The sequence below is a fragment of the Rattus norvegicus genome, chromosome 1 (genome assembly GCF_036323735.1).
Source record: "Rattus norvegicus strain BN/NHsdMcwi chromosome 1, GRCr8, whole genome shotgun sequence".
Classification (NCBI taxonomy): Eukaryota; Metazoa; Chordata; class Mammalia; order Rodentia; family Muridae; genus Rattus; species Rattus norvegicus.
This window is the reverse complement of record NC_086019.1, coordinates 110,230,296-110,250,119: the sequence shown is the minus strand read 5'-3', so window position 1 is coordinate 110,250,119 and position 19,824 is coordinate 110,230,296. Positions and strand designations below refer to the sequence as shown.

General features: G+C 38.6%; 1 protein-coding gene across 5 annotated transcripts in view; it reads right to left on the bottom strand.

The window, feature by feature from the left end:
• Window positions 1–19,824, bottom strand: part of Ano5 (anoctamin 5) — a 101,095-nt gene that overhangs the window by 73,386 nt on the left and 7,885 nt on the right. For 3 of the 5 annotated variants that reach the window (XR_010060061.1, XM_006229266.5, XM_006229268.5), the window contains exons 2-4: window positions 19,743–19,786; window positions 4,924–4,977; window positions 898–939 (exon numbers count right to left, since the gene is read on the bottom strand). Coding sequence is in view for 4 of the 5 variants with exons in the window: in XM_006229266.5 (XP_006229328.1) it covers window positions 898–939; window positions 4,924–4,977; window positions 19,743–19,786 (140 nt within the window). In the remaining variant the exon portion in view is untranslated. The remainder of the gene's footprint in view (window positions 1–897; window positions 940–4,923; window positions 4,978–19,742; window positions 19,787–19,824) is intronic. The other 2 variants (XM_017590139.3, XM_017590140.3) reach the window with 1 other exon arrangement.

The window sequence follows — 19,824 nt, the reverse complement described above, 5'->3', positions numbered from 1 at the left end:
TGCTATACTTTGACTATAAACCAGTTTTTATGAAAGGAAAATAAATAAAATAATCACTACCACTATTGTATATCCTTACAAAATTAACATAGTTGATAAAATCTACCAAAATGTATGGAAGCCTGTTGGCTAGAGAGACATAATTAGCCTGCATATAATCAAAGGAAAAAGTCAGAAAATGAAATAACACCCATGCTTCTCTAGTTCTGCAACAACCGTGTTTTGTACCATAGAACCTTTAAAAGAAATCATTGATGATTTTAGGACAGTTTACAAAAGCTAACCCTAGGATTCTCTTAGGACTAGAATTACAGATGGTTGTGAGCCACCAAGCGTTGCAGATATCAAACTAGGTCCTCTGGAAGAGTCACCAATTCTTTTAAATATGGACACATCTTTCCAGCTCCAGTCTCTGATTCTTAACAGAAATTGATCTGTGCAAAATGGTGCAGAAAACTCCATTCACTTTTGTTACAGACATCTGGATGTTATTGAAATACACCATGTTTTGATTTTTACTGAAATCATGATATGAAGAAAACACATGTATATGCATGTGATGTGTATGTATATAATGTATATGATGCATGAGAAGCCTAGTTGCTACAAAGCAATACATGGGTGGCATCTAACTTACTATGACTTACATTCCTAGTGGTTCAGAGCCTCTGAATCTATTTACATTGTCGTGCGTACATAAGTTTGCACGCATGTTTTTAGGAAATAGACTCATCACGTGAAACAGAATGAGAATCACCATGGTTAAATGCCAACTGCCCGGGCACTTGGAATTAGTGAGCAAATCCCCCAGTGTGGATAACATTCGTGGTACAGAAACCCCTCAAGCTGTGAGGAAAGACATTCAGGCATAAGCATCAGCAGCCAGTGCTGTTTTACCATGAGACGCCTCCTCAGGAACAAATTGAACCGCTTCTCGGGCTGTGAAGCAACCGATGGAGAGTCACCAACTCCTGCTCAGGGTTCAAGATTCTAATACACAGATCCATGAATGAACAAGCTATTCTCTGTGGTGGATGGCTATGCTGAGACATTTCAGCCTCAGAGCAAGGCTGCTGTTCCCTTAGAGGAGGGGTTTGCTTCCTTGAGGTATGATCACCACCTACCAGAAGGAGTTTTATCATAGCAAGCCCTGGCTTCATGGTGTGGAGGTCAAACTAGAGCAGGCAGTGATGCTAAGACGCTACTGACTCAGAGAAATACTGACATTGCCTTAATACCAGGCTATTACTAAACACAATAAGCCCAGCATTAACTATTTCAAATCACTATGACATTAAAACAGGCAGTGTAGATGCCTGCCCTAAGGTGGCCTGCGTCCGGTGAGTTTCTCTGTCATCTTACCCACTGCTGCTGTGCTTCAGGGAACCTGGAAAACTTTCCACTTCTACTTATGTTTGTCCCATGAACCCCTTCATCCTTCAAGGACTGACAATGCTAACCCTTGTACAACATGGACCTTCAATATGTGTATACAACATTGAAAGTTGTCTAGCAGAGGAATCAAACACGAAGGAAGGGAAAGAACTTGGAAGAAAAGGGATGAAAAAGAAAAAAAAAACTTCATCTTATAAATCCTTTATAAAGTCAACTGTTAAAATACATTTAGAATTAAGATGAGGGAGAAAACACATGGGGAACAAAATTCAATAATAACAGAAATGCAAAGGGAAGCAGTCTGTCAAACATGCTTCTATTAAGACACATAGCCGGGGTTGGGGATTTAGCTCAGTGGTAGAGCGCTTGCCTAGCAAGTGCAAGCCCCTGGGTTCGGTCCCCAGCTCCAAAAAAAAAAAAAGAAGACACATAGACAACCTCAAGGTTATCATTATGGGTGACTGATAGTATGGGAAATTTGCATAGCAGCATGGTGTGCTGACACACATCCATAATCCCAGCAGGGCTGAGGCAGGAGGACTGAGTATTCCAAACCATCCAGGACACAAAGCAAGACTGTCTACAAAAGAGCAAGAAAGAAAAAGTTTTCACAGGGCTTAATTTTAAATATTATCCAACTTCCCCAAATGCCAAGGAGTTTGGGGGTGGGGAAGGACATATCATTCAAGTACTGAAATAATGAATTGTCTTCAATCTTTTGTTACCATTTAAGACACTAAGGAAGTGACCTGGAGTTATCAGGAAGTTTGAAAAGTATCTGAAAGAGATCTCTGGTTCAGCATTTGCTTAGCAGGCAGAAGCCCCTCTATTTAATCTTTTCAGAGATAAAACTTTAAGAAAAAAAAATCAAACCTATGGCATCAAAAGGCCCGCATCACTCATATTTGATAAAAATGAAAGGGTAAATGATCACATAAATTATCATTAAAGGAACTCAGCAACTCACAGGAAGTTTGCTTCAATGCTGGTAAGGCCTAAGCATCTAGTGATGCTGGTGTGTGTGCAGGCTAGTGTTACTACGTCAAGTTGACATAAGCTAGGGAGTTACCTGAAGTGATGGAACCTTAACTGAGACTCCCTAAGACCGGGCTGTAGGCAAGCCTATCGAGTATTTTCTTAATTAATGACCGATAGGGGAGGACCCAGCCCATTGTGGATGATGCCATTTCCAGGCTGGTGGTCCTGCATTCTATAAGGAAGCAGGCTGAGCAAGTAGGACCTCTCCATAATCTCTGCATCAATTGACTCCTGCCTCCAGGTCCCTTCCCTGTAAGAGTCCCTGTCCTGATATCCTTTGATGATGAACATTGCTATGGAAGTGTAAGCCAAATAAACCCTTTCCTCTTTAACTTTTCTTTTGTGTTATGGTGTTTCATGCCAGCATACCCTAAGACTGCGTGAAACTAAGACCTGGGATTACGGGTGTATGTCAGCACACCATGCTGCTAGGTAGGCAAGGTTCTCATACTCATAATGATAACCTTGGGGTTTGCTATGTGTCTTGATAGAAGCATGGTTAACAGACTGCTTCGCTTTGCATTTCAATGGCTGGCTGTTTTTGGATGTAATGAACATTGATGTGTGCAGAGAGGAGTAACTGCTCTTAACTCATTGGTGCATGGTGGATATCAGTCATTGCTTAAACCACATTCTTCTGCTGCTCTGAAGTTATTTCCCTCTGTACTTTGATTTTCCTGATCTCTAGTGAGATCTGAGGACTACTGTTATTCATAGATGATTTCCCTGGATTGACTACAGATTCACTAAGAGACATGAGAATAGTTACGGGTGGTGTGGTGAGCCTCAGGTTCTCTGAGGTGATGAAAGTTGACCCCAGATGGATCATAGACTAAACACAAATAAATGCTGTTTTGCTGAATAAAATCGGAAAAGTTGTCCCTTACATGGATGCAAGAAAATATTGCTTAAATAGAATACAAAAGGTATGTTAAAGAAAAACGAAGGGAAACTGGAATTTAAAGATATTTTACAGTTATTTTAGAAAAATAAAATAAACCAAAAACCAGAATACTTTTCTCCAAGCCTGCCCACCTTTCTATGTTCAAATTCAAGAGGTCTTATGTACTTGATTTTCTCCTTTTGGATTTCAGAAACAGTACTCCTCTCTCCCCATTCCCTAGTTCCATGGGCAGTACTGGATTCAAGGCTGTTGAGACTCTCCCACATTTATGGCACTCTGTACAAATGCTCTGCAAATTATTCTTTCTTGAATATGACTAAAAGGATCTCGACAGATACAGATTTAACTATGAGATAATCAGTTGTAATGAAAACAACAGTTCTTTAGAGAAGTGTTTCATTCTAGAGCTTAAGCAGGAAATGTACAAGATGAACTTGCAGTATCCTGTAGTATTAAAAATAAAAAAATACTAAAAATAAAAGAAAATACAACAGGGTGTGTCCAAGTTATAGAGACTTCACTAAAACAATTCTCTAATGCAACAGAATAGAGTACTACTGAGTTTATGACACAAGACATAAAATAAACATCTTGGAGGTAATGCAGAAGGAGGGAAAGGAAAGAAAGAAAAAGGTCTCCCACAGACAAATTCCAGGGAAGGGGAATGTGGCTTAATGGTAGAACATTTTTCTAAATGCCCCATGGGTGCTATTTCTGGAACTGTTATTGACATTTAAAAAAATTACTATCATCTACTGTTAAGATTAAAGACGACCCTTCATCCTTACACATACACTGATTAATGACCCAGAGACTACTACAGTAAAACTTATTTTAAGCTAATAATCAAGGCTAAAGCTTAACAATTGGCCCAGGACATGATGCAAATCAAGTGACACTTTCTCTTTCCTCCATCTCCAATTTGAGTCATAAGAAATAACACATTAGGAATTGCACAACTGAGGTGCATTCTACACAGTGAAAGGGCCAATATCAACCTTAGAGGCCACTGGATATGAGAAAGATACTCAGAGTTGTCTCAACAGAGAGACACAGAGTAGACATGGCTGTTAAACACAACCGTGGACCCTCAAAGACAATGTCAGAGGAAAATGAAGACACTCGAACTCCATTTCCTGTCTCTCCAAACAGTAACGTTATTTACTCAAATAAAAAAAATCTAAACTTAATAAAACTTAAAGTTTAATAAGTTGTGAATTAGATCCAAGTTTAATTTCTAAGTTTAAATTATGATTCTTCTTAATCGTGAATTCATAGTGAAGCATATTGTAATGGAGTAAGAAGGCTGAGGGTTCAAGTCTAGGAGTCTCCTCATAAGCACAGAGGAATCTTGAGGAAGCCTCAGCAAAACTGGCAATTCTTTAAATGCAACTTCTATACGCCATTCTCATTACCATGTCTGATGTAATATTTTTATTAAATAAGCAAATTTTTTTTCAAAAGTAATGCATTCTCAGACACCAAACTGAGGAACCTGAGATGTAGGTAACAGTATCCCCAGTTCAGGCCATGGAAGGTCACTTGGGTCTGTCTGCCAAAGAAGAGAAGTACAATTCACTGCTTACCAGTGGCTGTGAGTCTTCAGGGATGAGGAAGCTGGTCTCTTTGCCGCCCAGGCTCTGTCAATAGTAAAAGGCAGGGTGAGGGAGAGGGAGATACAGTACTGTTAAGGATGGCTCAACTAGAGCAATCATATCACTGATGTCTCCAAAGCGAGAACAGCAAGATTCTTTCTCTAGACTACTACACCATGAAGCCAAGAAACCTGAACTCCATCTCCCCGTCTGAAATGGTACTTGAAGTTCCGTGTATGATATGCATGCATGCATACATGTGTGTATCTGTGCGTGTGTCTGTGTGAGGAGGGGAAGAAGAAAAGAGAGGGGAGAGATAGAGAAAGGAAAAGGGACAGAGAGGGAGTTCTAAAGAAAGTTTTACTAAGTCACAGGGCAATCTGCAACAGGTGAAATGGTTAAAAACTTCTATACTACAGTAAAGTGACCAGGACATCTGGTATCGTAAGGTCTCTGAACAGAACCAACATGGAATACACATCATTGACTAGATATTTCATGCTTCTTGGCATTGGCTTGAAATTACTAAAATCTGTAGCTTTGGAGATGACATACCATTTTTTTAAAAAAAATAAACAATTGAAGAAAAATCCCTGCATTTATATGATATATACAAGCTACTAGCAACTAAAGCATTTCTTCTCTCTTGAACATGGGCTTCCAATCCACTTGTTATTCAGTAAACCACACACTACAGAACTGGCTACTAAGGTCTCACCTGCTCATTTTCTGAATTTCTGGGAATGGTATCAGGAATGGCTCCACCTAATGAAAATGATCTGAGGTCCATATCACATAAGATACTCAGTTATCTCCTTTTGGGAGCATCACATCCAACATCTCACAATGACTGGTGGGTTCTAGGCAAATCAGTCTTGAGAAACAGTAATGATGGATTAAGGATACTTCAGGAGCTTTCCAGAATATCCTTTAGGCTGAAGAGCTTACACAGTGGAATGTGCTAGAAACTTCAACCTCTCTGCCTTCTTAGTGAGGATGAAGGTGGTGCTGAGCACAGGTGTACTCAAACTACTTCATCTGACTTAAGTTACACTGATGAATCAAACGTGCTCATCAAAATAGAACACGATGTCAAATAAAACTAACCTATCAGACAATTCCAAAATGTCAGTCTCCACAAATATGACTGAGACATAGATAGATAGATGATAGATAGATGATAGATGATAGATAGACAGATGATAGATGATAGATAGACAGATGATAGATAGGTAGATAGATGATAGATAGATAGATGAGGATAGATAGATGATTGATAGGTAGATGATAGATAGATGATACATAGATAGATGATAGATAGATAGACAGACAGACAGACAGACAGACAGACAGACAGACAGACAGACAGATAGATAGATAGATAGATAGATAGATAGATATCTGAGGTAAAGAGTGATTGCTGTTATTTTGGATGACCTGAGTTTGGTTCTGAGCATCACCTGTAGCTCCTACACTTTTTTCTGGCCTCCATGGGCACCTGAAACACACACACACACACACACACACACACACACACACACACACACACACACTTTAATAGAAACAAAAGGAACTTTTTAAAAATTGTAAATAAATAAATAAATAAATGTTGAAGCTACATTTTCACCATGCAAATAACAAAGGAATTTAATTTGTCCTTCCTTGAGCCAGGGCCCTGTAACACTTGCACTCTATCATCACACACAAAGCTTGGTTGTGCTAACCATGAAACAACTGAAGGAACCACGCAGTAATGTTCTCAAGAGAACGTGGCAGGGAACTTGACTATTTTCCACCTTAGGAAAAAGATAGCTTGTTCTGACTGGGCCCTCAAACCTACATTTATGTCTTCTCCTTGAAACAGAAACTGCTATAATTTCTTTCTTTCTCTTTTTACAACTCTTTGCTGAGTATCTCAATGTTTCCCTTGTCAAAGACCTGTTATGCATAAGAATTCTTACTATGGTCAAGCCTATGTTTCCCTCAACAGGGACATGCCATTCATATGTTGTGTGCCTTCTTCACAGAGTCCAGTCACTGAGCAACCAAGTAAAGTGGTACAAAGAGGAACAACAGTACTAAGTGGGTGGATCTCACAAACTTCTACAAGTAACAACATGCAGCCTCATTCATTCACAGAATCCACAAGTCACCATAGAGACTGAAGGCTCCAAACATATGAAGCACTAGTATACTCTTCTGGCTTTGTGTAATTCCATCCATATGCATTTGGATATAACAAATAAGTATATAACATGCCATTGTAGGACAATGTCACGTTTCCTCCCTCCAAAGTGCTGTTGACTGACTACACAAATTTGGGACTCGCAGATTCAGAGACCAACTATATTTGATTTCATTGTTTTAGTTCAGCAATTTTCCTCCCTCTAGAGTCATGTGAACCATACATAGCCCTTGATAGGAACATATTCCATATGAACAACTATTACATAAGCAGATGTCATACACAAAGCAGCATTATACATCCCCACCATGACTGGTTGAAAGTTATTGCCCTGCAGATCGAATATCAGCACAATTAAAGTTATTGTACAGGAAACCTCAAGATCAGTTCAAACTTATGCTTGCTCTCTAATAAGACCATATTTTCTTGTTGCTCACTGTTTAGTTTTTAAAGTAACTTTAGAACTTGTGGGACTCTTAAATCAATCAATTGACCAATGGCCAAACAATTTATTTATTTGTTTGTTTATTTATTTATTTTTGAATTTTGTTTTTCTTGGATATTTTATTTATTTACATTTCAAATGTTATCCCCTTCCCCTCCTCTCCCATATCCCCTCCCCCTCCCTCTGCTTCTATGAGGATGCTCCCACTCCCATCCACCTAATCCAACCTCGATGCCTTGGCATTGCCCTACAGTTTTTTTGATAGAAACTTCTTGTGGATTTGCTCTAACACTTGCATTATGTTATTTAGGTTCCCAGAATTACATGAGAATTCACATGTAAGATGCTGAAGGTCTCTGTCCCTAATTGGTTCTAACTGGTAAATTAAGGTACCAGAGGCCAATGACTGGGCAGGGAGATAAAGGTGGGACTTTAGGACTTGAGGACAAGGGGACCAAGAGAAAAGAAGGACAAATATCACTATGCTGGGAAAGGAATAAAATCCAGGCTTGAGAGCTGCAGAAGAGAGAACATACAAATGACACAAAAGCTGAGGAAGAGCATCCCTCAGCCTCCTCCCCCAAATTGGGTCTAGGGTAGCAAAGGTGGAATATGGATTTTAGTTAAGTAATAACTCAGGAATATTGGACGGGAGGCGTTAGCAAGGTGAAAGTTTGGGAATGGCCCAACCATTGAGTTATTTAAAGCATATTAAAATAGAAGTGTGTGTGTGTGTGTGTGTGTGTGTGTGTGTGTGTGTGTGTGTGTGTGTGTGTGTGTGTCTTTCATTCAGGAACTCAGAGCATTGCTGCTGCTGAGGCAATTTGAGTAGTATTAATTGCCTACTGCAACAAGTAGCATCCAATTTGTTAGGCTTGAACTTACTATTAAAAATTAATTAGGAGAGAAAGGGAGACAGGAGAGAGGAGAGAGGGGAGAAGCCATGGCAGGTGATGTTAAGATTCTGCTCTGTGTATTTACAGGTTGTTATCAATGTTCCTAAGGGATGGATGGTACCGGGCTTTGTATGTTTAAGTGGGCAATTATATCTTACCAATTGGATCTAAGATTATTGTGTTGTGTGTTCTTTTATGTGAGGGTTTGAGTGTAGGAAAGTGTGGGGCTGGGATGTGTTTCTGCCAAGATATCTAGCAGATATCTTGGGGTACCGCGGTGCAGACCTAGCAGGGTAAAAGACACCATTACTTTTTTATTTTTATATTTTTACAATAACAGATGGCGAATCAATGTTGGGCAAGAATCCACTAGTAATCCTAAGAGTTGAGAGAAAGTTTTTATTTTCTAAGTAAGAAGAGGCCAGCACCATGTTAAGTCATGTGGTATCTTAAGGGCGGGAAATTCAAACAAAGAAAAGGGGAAGTAGCCTGGCCCAGCAGGCTGTCAGTCCCCTGCTGTGTAATAAGTAATGGCAACTGAGAGAGTTAGAGATTAAAAGCTGCTTTTTAAAGAAAGTTGTTTAGAAAGTCTTTCAGAATACTAATATTCTTTTTAACGTGGGCTCCACGGGAATTTTGGGTTGGAATCCTAGTTAGATTTCCTAATTGATAGAAAGTATTTGGTTTGTCTCATGAATTACCCTGCTAAAGCCATATGGCTCTCGATGCAGGCTAGTGAGGGTTTGTGGTTACTTTTGATATTTACCACAACAGGAAGCTCAAAGTCTCTTAACTTGGGCTCCACGGGAATTTTGGGTTCATTTCCTGCTATCATAGAGTACAAAAGCCTATCAGGCTCATTGTTTAGCTTGCTTCCTTTTTAAAAAAAATGTTTAATCTTCATAATGGGTGTGACTTTGAGTTTTATGGTTATATTATTACTCTGGGAGAGAGTGCGAGATACAAGCTTTTCTGGTTTCAGACTAAGGAACACAGTATTTTGGGAGAAAGATTTTGTCTTTGTGTTTTTAAAAAGTGTGATTAGGCTCTGGAAACCTCACAGAGTCATAATGATCAGATTTGATAGAGGTAGACTCCCTGAAAATTTTATTCAAGAGAATCAAACGAAAAGATATCTCGATTCTAAACTTTTGTCTTGAGAGTTGTATTTTGCAGAGTGTGCCTACTTGGATTCCTGGTCTCAAGGACATTCAGCTGGGTCCAGTCAGGACACATCCTGCTACAGCAGTTCATTCTTCCTAACCCTTTCCCCTAAGGATATCTTCAACGCCCATGTATAGCTTGAAGAAGTTATGGAGGAGTCGTCGCCCCAATTCCCTGGACTTTGGGAGGGCTAAAAGTGGTTATTCTAAAGTTGTTTTTATGAGGAATTTAGAAATGGTTGTAATTTAACAGGGAGGAGTTAGCTAGATTGAATTGTACAGTCATAATCTCATTTGGTAACTAAGCTTAAATCATTGTTTTGGTATAGAATTTCTTTGTCAAAAAAGTTTAAAAGTACAAGGTTTAGAGTCAGTCCTTCTATTGTTGTCATTACAAACTTCTGATTTGATTACATCTGTGAGTTAAGGTTCAAATAGCAAAGTCGTGGCTCTGAGTTTGTGAGAGAACTTTCAAGATATTATTAAGATATAAAGACAACAGTACAGATTGTCTTATATAGGTGGATGGTTTTCAAAAACGTCAGAAATCCACAAAATTTGAGATTTAAAGTTATTTATCTTTTGTTGAGACATATCTGCTCCTAACAGTTCCCCTTTGGTGAATTTAATGAAGAATTTGAACATCTCTACCTCCAGATGAGGCAATACTTGTGGCTAGGCAGCCACTAGACAAAACTGCCTGTTTCATCTGCAGACTAATACTGTCCAGAAAAGGACACATTATGCAGAATAGTTGACTGATAAACTCTGCCAAGACAGAGTGATCAGCCCTTCAAAATCTGCATTTCAAGAGTCTGTCAGTTGATTTTGGGCCAGAAGGCTGAATACTTGCGCTCACATGTTGCTAACAGGGGACTGTGATACAGGAGATTTGTCTCTACAACCTCTCAGTTCTGGAAGCCGTGTTAGGCTTCCTATGTGTATAGATATTTGGTCATTTCCCAGATTTCTGACGGGGTTGAAGACTGATTATAATCTCATAGCCTATCAGGCTGTATAACTCTGAATATACATATTGTATTGGATAGTTATCAGATAGTATACAAGCTAGTCAAGATATAATATAGATTTTAAGCCTTTCTTAAGCTGGAATGAATAACTAAAGGTTCTGTTTAACTGATATAGTGATGGACTAGGTGTTGAAAATATCATATGCTTTATAAATTGTAGAATGGTAATAATTGTTCGTAATTTATATATAAGTGAAAAGGCTTTTTAACTGGACAAAAAGACGGAAATGTGGTTTGCCCTGAAGTTATCTGTATTTTGATGCTAATTCCACTGCCCCAAGGACAGCTGCCTAGTCACATGCTCAGGAATCAGGTGACTTCACCAGAACCACCTCTCCATTGAATTTGTAAAGAACAGGTGAGGGGCAGGTACAGGCTAGAAGGAGGCCTGTCATTGGAGGAGAAGGAAGGATGGGTGGGAGAGAAGTTTGAAGGAAGAGGAGGAGACAGAAAGAAAGGGAGACAGGAGAGAGGAGAGAGGGGAGAAGCCATGGCAGGTGATGTTAAGATTCTGCTCTGTGTATTTACAGGTTGTTATCAATGTTCCTAAGGGATGGATGGTACCTGGCTTTGTATGTTTAAATGGGCAATTATATCTTACCAATTGGATCTAAAAAATAAAAATTAATTGGAAATTCCCAAATGGACAGTACATGACATGCTGTAAGATTAGGAGATGGAGCAAGTCGGTTTCTCAGCCAAGCCAAGATGAGCTGAGCCCTGTGGTTCCTCCCCAAGTCTCACAGGTTTGGAACTAGAACAAAAGGTGTGTGGAACTGGCATGTATAATTCTGCGATTTGTGGCTTGAGACTAGGACACACCCAGGTCAACCCAGGGATGTGGGTGGTGGGCTAAGGATTGAGCTGGGCTTGAGTCACAGATGCTGAAAACTCCTTCTGAGATAAAACAGACTGAAGAGATCAGGTCTGAATAAGATAGGAATAAAGGAGCTTGCATTGTTTTAAGGAAAGAGGGGAGAATGAATGAAAATTGATTGATTTGTTTTTAAGGATAGAAGGGAGAATAATGCTTTAAAGGAAATTTGAGAAAGTCTATGCCAGGGCAGGCAGCTGGCTCTTTGAACATAAGCTCCACGGGAATTCTGGGACTGCTTAGCCTGATATGACAAGTTAGTAGCCTGGAAATAAGCTTATTCTGTAAGTAGAAGGGAATTTAATTGAAAGGATGCTAATTCAAGTTATATAGTGGATATTTATAATATATGTGTACATGTAATATATGTATACATATATGTGTGTATACACACACAGGGAGAATTTAGGGATATATAGATGAATAAATAAATTTAGGCCTTAATCTCACTATTAATTGTGCAAGAACAAGGCAGAGGTTAGTGAAGGGGCACTGTTTCAGTGGATAGTAATAATTGTTTAGATGGCTTTATATTAATAAACTCTTATAAAGAGAAAGGTGAATATACATATATGTCCATATATATTCACAAAGATATTAATATCCACAGAAGACAGAAATTAAGTATATGTAGGTGAATAAATAAGTTGAGGCCTTTTGATTTCATGTTGGTCAGGACAGATAGGAGAAATTTAGGCTTTGAATTCCTTAAGACTTAATCATGTAAGAACAAGGCAGGGGATAGTGAAGGAGTACTGTCTCAATGGATAATAATTGTTTAGATGGCTTTAATTGCTTTGAATTGTTTTAATTATCAAAATATGTGTGGTTATAAGTTTGGTGGTTATGGTATTAAAAATCCTCTGGGAAAAAGGACAAATAGAACAGGCCTAAAGAGAAAGGGGGCTGCTCAACTGAGTCAGTCTTTACTTTTGATGGTTTTGGTTGCTGGAACAAAGACATGCTATTTCAGGGGAGAGACTCTGTATTTGTGTTAATAGGAGAGAAAAAAAAGCTTTGTATCTATTTCAAAGTAATATGAGTCAGATATGGTAGGGAAGACCCCCTGAAGATCTTGGCTAAAGGCAGAAAAGAAAAATCGGAGAAGATCAAACAAGACAGGCAACGTGATTTGCTGATTCCTCCACATGGGAACAGTAATGTATCTGACTTAGACATAAAAATGTCACTAGCAAAAGCTTCAGCTAAAATTAGACAATAAATCTTGTTGGTTATGGAATTCTTAAGATTCATTATGCCATCCTTTACATGGCATGAATAAAGATTTATTACAATTGATTATTGATCAAATTAACCCATAAAAAACGACAGCTGTGCTTCATCTGATCAAACAAGAAGCCAAAAATTTCATCTTCGTCTGAACTTTGCACTTCATGCAATCTATATGAATATCTAAATAGTACTAAAATTTTGGATGTAAGATTCATACATTGCAGAATGTGCAGCTCTGACAAGATTCATGTTTGGGACACTGAAACGACCAGCTGTTCCAGCTCCCTGCCTCCTGAAGATGCTATTTCCAGAGACTTGATTCTAGAACAGCTTCAGGAACACCTGCTGATTCCTGATAAACTCACTTCATCCAGCCTTTCAGACAGATCCAGTCAGAACTTCAGTCAAGCTATGAGCCTTCTAGGCACACAGAGACTGGATAATACATGATAAAACTAGCATTCTTAAGTCTAACTATTTTTGCTCCAATTTTCCTACCCTGCCTCACTCCTTAAAAAATAACTCATAGCCCCAATTCAGCAGTAAGAAGCCATAACGATTAGTCATCCCGATTTCTTGGGTTTGAGCATCTGGTTATGGTTGTTTGTAAATTTCAGATAGATTGTCATCTTAAGGGAAAATTTGGAAATGCTCATAATTTTGAACAAGGAAGAAACTAAATAGAGAGCTCAGACTTGGAGATTTCTGTCTTCCCCTTCCTCTTCTCTATCCTTTCTTTCATAGATAAAAAGAAGGAGGTTGAAGGGGGAGAAAGGAAGATAAGAGTAATATTATAAGAAATAAAATATATGGGATAGATTACTAAAATTATTCTTAAAGCATTGTATACCCAAAATCTTATATTGGTAGAAGTCTTTATATTTGATATAAAATTGAAGTTATAATTTCTTTTTTATAACATTTCCTTTATTTTTTAAAATTGGATATTTTTTATTTATATTTTAAATGTTATTCCCTTTCCCAGTTTCCTATCAACCCCTTATCTCATCCCCTGCCCCTTCTTCTAGAAGAGTGTTGCCCCTCCCCAACCACCCCCTTGCCTACCTCCCTGTCCTGACATTCCCATACATTGGAGGGTCCAGTCTTGGCAGAACAAGAGTTTCTCCTCCCATTGGTGCCCAACATGGCCATCCTCTGCTACATATGCAACTGGAGCCATGGGTCTGTCCATGTGTGCTCTTTAGGTAGTGGTTTAGTTCCTGGGAGCACTGGTTGGTTGGCATTATTGTTCTTATGGGGTTATAAGCCCCTTCAGCTCCTTCAATCCATTCTCGAACTTCTCCAATGGGAGCCAGTTCTAAGGTCAGTGGTTTGCTGTTAACATTCACCTCTGTATCTGACATGCTCTGGCTGAGCCTCTCAGGAGACAGCTATATCAGGCTCCTGTCAGCATGCACTTCTTGGCTTAGTCAATATTGTCTAGGTTTGGTGACTGTATATATATGGGCTTGATCCCCAGGTGGGGCAGGCTCTGAATGGCCATTCCTTAAGTCTCTGCTCAAAACTTTGTCTTCATATTCCTATGAATATTTTTGTTCCCTCTTTTAAGAAAGACTGAAGCATCCACACTTTGGCCAGCTTTCTTCTTGAGCTTCATGTGGTCTATGGATTGTGTCTTGGGTAATTAGAGCATTTGGGCTAATATCCACTTAGTGCATACCATGTGTATTTTTTTGTGATTGAGTTACCTCACTCAGGATGATGTTTTCTAGTTCATTACATTTGTCTATGAATTTCATGAAGTCATTGTTTTTGATAGCTGAGTAGTACTCCACTGTACAGATGTACCACATGTACATGTTTCTGTATCCATTCCTTTTTTGAGGGACATCTGAGTTCTTTCCAGCTTCTGGCTACTATAAATAAAGCTACTATGAACATAGTAGAGTATGTGTCTTTGTTGTGTGTTGAAGCATCATCTGGGTATATGCCCATGAGTGGTATGGCTGGGTCTTCATGTAGTAAAATGTCCAATTTTCTGAGGAACCTCAAGATTGATTTACAGAGAGGTTGTACCAGCTTGCAATCCCACCAACAATGGAGGAGTATTCCTCTTTCTCCACATCCACGCCAGTATCTGTTGTCATCTGTGTTTTTGATCTTAGTCATTCTGACTGGTGTGAGGTGGAATCTCAGGGGGTTTTTATGGTTTGCATTTCCCTGATGACTAAGGATGTTGAACATTTCTTTCTGTGCTTCTCAGCCATTTGATACTCCTCAGCTGTGAATTCTTTGTTTAGCTCTGTACACCATTCTTAATAGGGTTATTTAGCTCTCTGGATCCTAACTTCTTGAGTATATATTGGATACTAGCCCTCTATCGGATATAGGATTGGTTAAGATCTTTTCTCAATCTGTTGGTTGTAGTTTTGTCCTAATGAAAGTGTCCATTGTTTTACAAAAGTTTCCAGTTTTATGAGGTCCCATTTGTTGATTTTAGAGCATAAGCCATTGGTGTTTTGTTCAGGAAATTTTCCCCAGTGTCCATGTGCTTGAGGCTCTTCCCCACTTTTTCTTCCTTTAGTTTAAGTGTATCTGGTTTTATGTGGAGGTCCTTGATCCACTTGGACTTAAGCTTTGTACAGAGCAGAAGAATTGGTTGATTTGCCTTCTTCTACATGCAGATCCTTTGTCAAAAATCAAGTGATGATAGGTGTGTGGGTTCATTTCTGGGTCTTCAATTCTATCCCATTGATCTACCTGCCTGTCTCTGTACCAATACCATGCAATTTTTTCATTATTGCTCTGTAATACAGCTTGAAGTCAGGAACGGTGATTCCCCCAGAAGTTCTTTTATTGTAGAGGATAGTTTCTACTATCCTGGGTTTTTATTATTCCAAATGAATTTGCAAGTGTTCTTTCTATCTCTATGAAGAATGGAATTAGAATTTTGATGGGGATTGCATTGAATATGTAAGTTGCTTTTTCCAAAATGGCCATTTTTACTGTATTAATCCGTCAATTCATGAACATTGGAAATCTTTCCATCTGCTGAGATCTTCTTCAATTTCCTTCTTCAGAGACTTGAAGTTCTTGTCATACAGATCTTTCACTTGCTTGGTTAGAGTCACACCAAGGTATTTTATGTTATTTGTGACTATTGTGAAAGGTGTCGTTTCCATACTTTCTTTCTCAGCCTGTTTATCCTTTGAGTAGAAGAAGGCTACTGGTTTGTTTGAGTTAATTTTATACCCAGCCACTTTGCTGAAGTTGTTTATCAGGTTTAAGTCACTTAAGTATACTATCATATCATCTGCAAATAGTGATATTTTGACTTCTTCTTTTCCAATTTGTATCCCTTTGACCTCCTTTTGTTGTTTGATTGCTATGGCTAAGACTTCAAGTATTATATTGAATAAGTAGGGAGAGAGTGGTCAACCTTGTCTCGTCCCTGATTTTAGTGGGATTGCTTCAAGTTTCTTTCCATTTAGTTTGATTTTAACTATTGATTTGCTGTATATTGCTTTTACTATGTTTAGGTATGAGTCTTGAATTCCTGATCTTTCCAAGACTTTTAACATGAAGGGGTATTGACTTTTGTCAAATGCTTTCTCAGCATCTAATGAGATGATCATGTGGTTTTTCTTCTTTGAATTTGTTTACATAGTAGATTACTTTGAGGGATTTCTGTATATTGAACCATCCCTGTATCCCTGGGATGAAGCCTACTTGATCATAATGGATGATTGTTTTGATGTGTTCTCTTAGGGTCTGATAATATCTGCCCAGGATCTTCTGGCATTCAGAGTCTCTGGTGTGAAGTCTGGTGTAATTCCGATAGGTCTGCCTTTATATGTTACTTGACCTTTTCCCCTTTACTGTTCATAATATGTGTTGTTTTTGTGTGTGTGTATTGGTGTTTTTACTATTATATGATAGAAGGAATTTCTTCCTGGTCCAATCTATTTTGAGTTCTGTAGGTTCTTGTGTTTTAGTGGACATCTCTTTCTTTAGGTTAGGGAAGTTTTCTTTTATATTTTTGTTGAAGACATTTATTGGCTCGTTAAGTTTAGGAGTCTTCATTCACTTCTATATTTATTATCCTTAGGTTTGACCTTCTCATTTTGTCCTGGATTTCCTGGATGTTTTGGGTTAGAAGTTTTTGCTTTTCCAAAACTTCTATCTTTGTTTTTTGTTTCAATGTCTTCTATTGTATCTTCTGCTCTTGAGATTCTCTCTTCTATTTCTTGTATTCTGTTGGTGATGTCTGTGTCTATGACTACTGATCTCTTTCCTAGATTTTTCTATTTCCAGGTTGTTTCCCTTTGTGATTTCCTTATTGTTTCTACTTCCATCTCTAAATCTTGGATGGTTTTGTTCAATTCCTTCACCTGTTTGGTTGTGTTTTCCTGTGAGTATTTAAGGGATTTTTGTGTTTCTTCTTTAACGGTTTGTACTTGTTTATCTGTGTTGTCCTGTATTTCTTTAAGAGAGCTATTTATGTCCTTTTTAAAGTCCTTTATGATCATCATGAGATGTGTTTTTTAAATCCAAATCTTGCTTTTCCAGTGTGTTTGGATATCCAGTACTTGCTTTGATGGGAGAACTGGGCTCTGATGATGCCAAGACTAGTCTTGGTTTCTTTTGCATTGGTTCCTGCACTTGCCTCTTGTCATCAGGTTGTTTCTGGTGTTAGCTTGTCTTGCTGTCTCTGACAGTGGCCTCGGTGTCAGCACTCCTGTAGACTTGCTTACTTACAAAAAAATCTGGGTGCAGAGAACTGTTGGATTGGTTCAGCTCTAGGTGCAGGCAGAAACCTCCTGACTAGGAACCTGACTGCTCCTAGATTCCTGTATCTAGAGGGCACAGAGGGCACTAGGCAGGTTCCTCTTGGGCCAGGAATGTGAGCAGAAGTAGTTGTCTCCTCTCAACTCTCAGGCTTGTCTGCACTTCTAAGAGTCCCCCAAAGGATTTGGGTTGTCCTTTCTAGATTCTTTTAACCTCTTAAGCCAGGTTATGCATCCACTGAGGTATGTATATGTGCTTTGCAATTAGACCTGGATCTGAATAGTTGTTCTGTTGTTTGTTTCTTATTCAGTTCTGAATGTCATTTAGTTTCACGGGGTCTTCAGTACAGTTGGGTTCTGTCTTCCACGTACCCTGCAGTGCTGTGGCCCTTTGTATGTCTGTGATCATCTGGCAGAGCACAACAACCTTGAAGTTGTCAACTTGAAATACCCCAAAGTTATAATTTCTTGCATTGGTTACATTAGATTCTGATTTAATTATAACAAAATGTTTTCAATATTATTCAAAGAGAAATAGCTAAAACTAGTCAAGGTTTAATAGTTCAGATTCACTTTATATGGATAGTAGTTTTCACAAGCATCAGAAATCCACAAAATATGGCATTTATAATCCTTTCATTATTATTAGATTTTGACTAGGACCTGTCTGCTCCTGACAGTACCTACTTCATGTTTCCAAGAAGATATTGAGCATCATAAACTCCATATAGAGTTGCTCCAGTTGTGGCAAGGTAGTCACTGAGCAAGAATTGCCCTAATTTATCTACAAACAAAAAGTACTGTCCAGGAAAGGACACACCATGATGTGGATAGTTGACAGCTTAGCTCTGCCAAGACAGAGTTAAGTAAGCTAGTCCTTCATCATTCCTGCATTTTTAAAGGTCTGTTAGATGGTTCTGGGGCAGAATGCTGAAGGCAGATGCTTTTAGGAATAAGGTACTCAGCTGTTTCTGCAAATTGTTCAAGTTTTGGAAGCTATGATTTTGTGCTTCTCATATATTCAGGTAATATTTAATTCATCCTCAAATCTCTGATGGTGTTGAAGACTAGTTATAATCTCATAATTAAACTGAAGTGGTTAAGCATTGAGGAAATCGATCAATTTGAAAGGATTATTTCCTCATGGAAATGGGAGTAAAAAAATCAAAACATAATTCAGGTATAGAATTGTAAACCCTTTTAAGTTAGGATAGGAGTTAGAATATTGTACCTAAATTGACAAAATATATGGACTGGATATTTTTAGTGTATATCATACTTTACAGTTTACATAACTGTTATAACCATGTTACTTGTGTATCTCAGAGAAAGGGCCTTTTTAATGAACAAAAGGGGAGAAATGTTATGGATTTGGTCTAATGCTTGCATTATATTATTTGAGTTGCCAAAATTGCACGGGAATCCACATGTAAGATGCTAAGGGTCCCTGCCCTTAGTTGGTTCTGATTGGTAAATGAAGTTGTTGGTGACCAATGGCTGGGTAAAAAAACAGAGGCATGACTTTAGGATTTGTAGGCAAGGGGAATGAGAGAGAAGAAGGAGCTGAATTGCCATGCTGGGAAAGGAATAAAATCCAGGCTTGAGAGCTGTAGAAGAGAGAGCATACTAATCATGTAAGAGCCAAGGAAGAGGGGCCTCAGGAACCCCCCCCCCCAATTGGATCTAGGGTAGCAAAGATGTAATACAGATTTATAGTAAGTAATAACACAGATGTATCAGAGTTGGTGGTGTTAGCAACATGGAAGTTTAGGAATGGCCCAGTCAGTGAGATGTTTAAAGCATATTTAAATAGAAGGCCGTGTGTGTGTGTGTGTGTGTGTGTGTGTGTGTGTGTGTGTGTGTGTGTTTGTGTGTGTGTGTGTGTGTGTGTGTGTGTTTGTGTGTGTGTGTGTGTGTGTGTGTGTGTGTGTGTCTTTCATTTGGGAACTCAGAACATTGGGGCAGGTAGTAAGGAAAGCAAGCCATTGCCACAGGGCATTTTGGGTAGGATTAATCACCTACTGCAAAAGAAACTTCATCTTATATCCAATAGTAAATGAGGCATGTAATTTGTCTTACAATATGAGATGAGCAAGTCAGAGAACAGAGAGGACAGTATATTATCTGAGCAGATATCGAGAATCTGAGGAAGCTACAGGTCTGAGGTGCTAAACTTGACTTGATCTTTTACACTTTATGTATATCATGAAGCTAATACACAAACATTCAACTTACCTCACTCCTTTGGAGAGCATAGTCTATTTCTTTAACTTTTAAGCCTAGAAGAAATAAGAAAAAAATCTATCATGCTGACTGG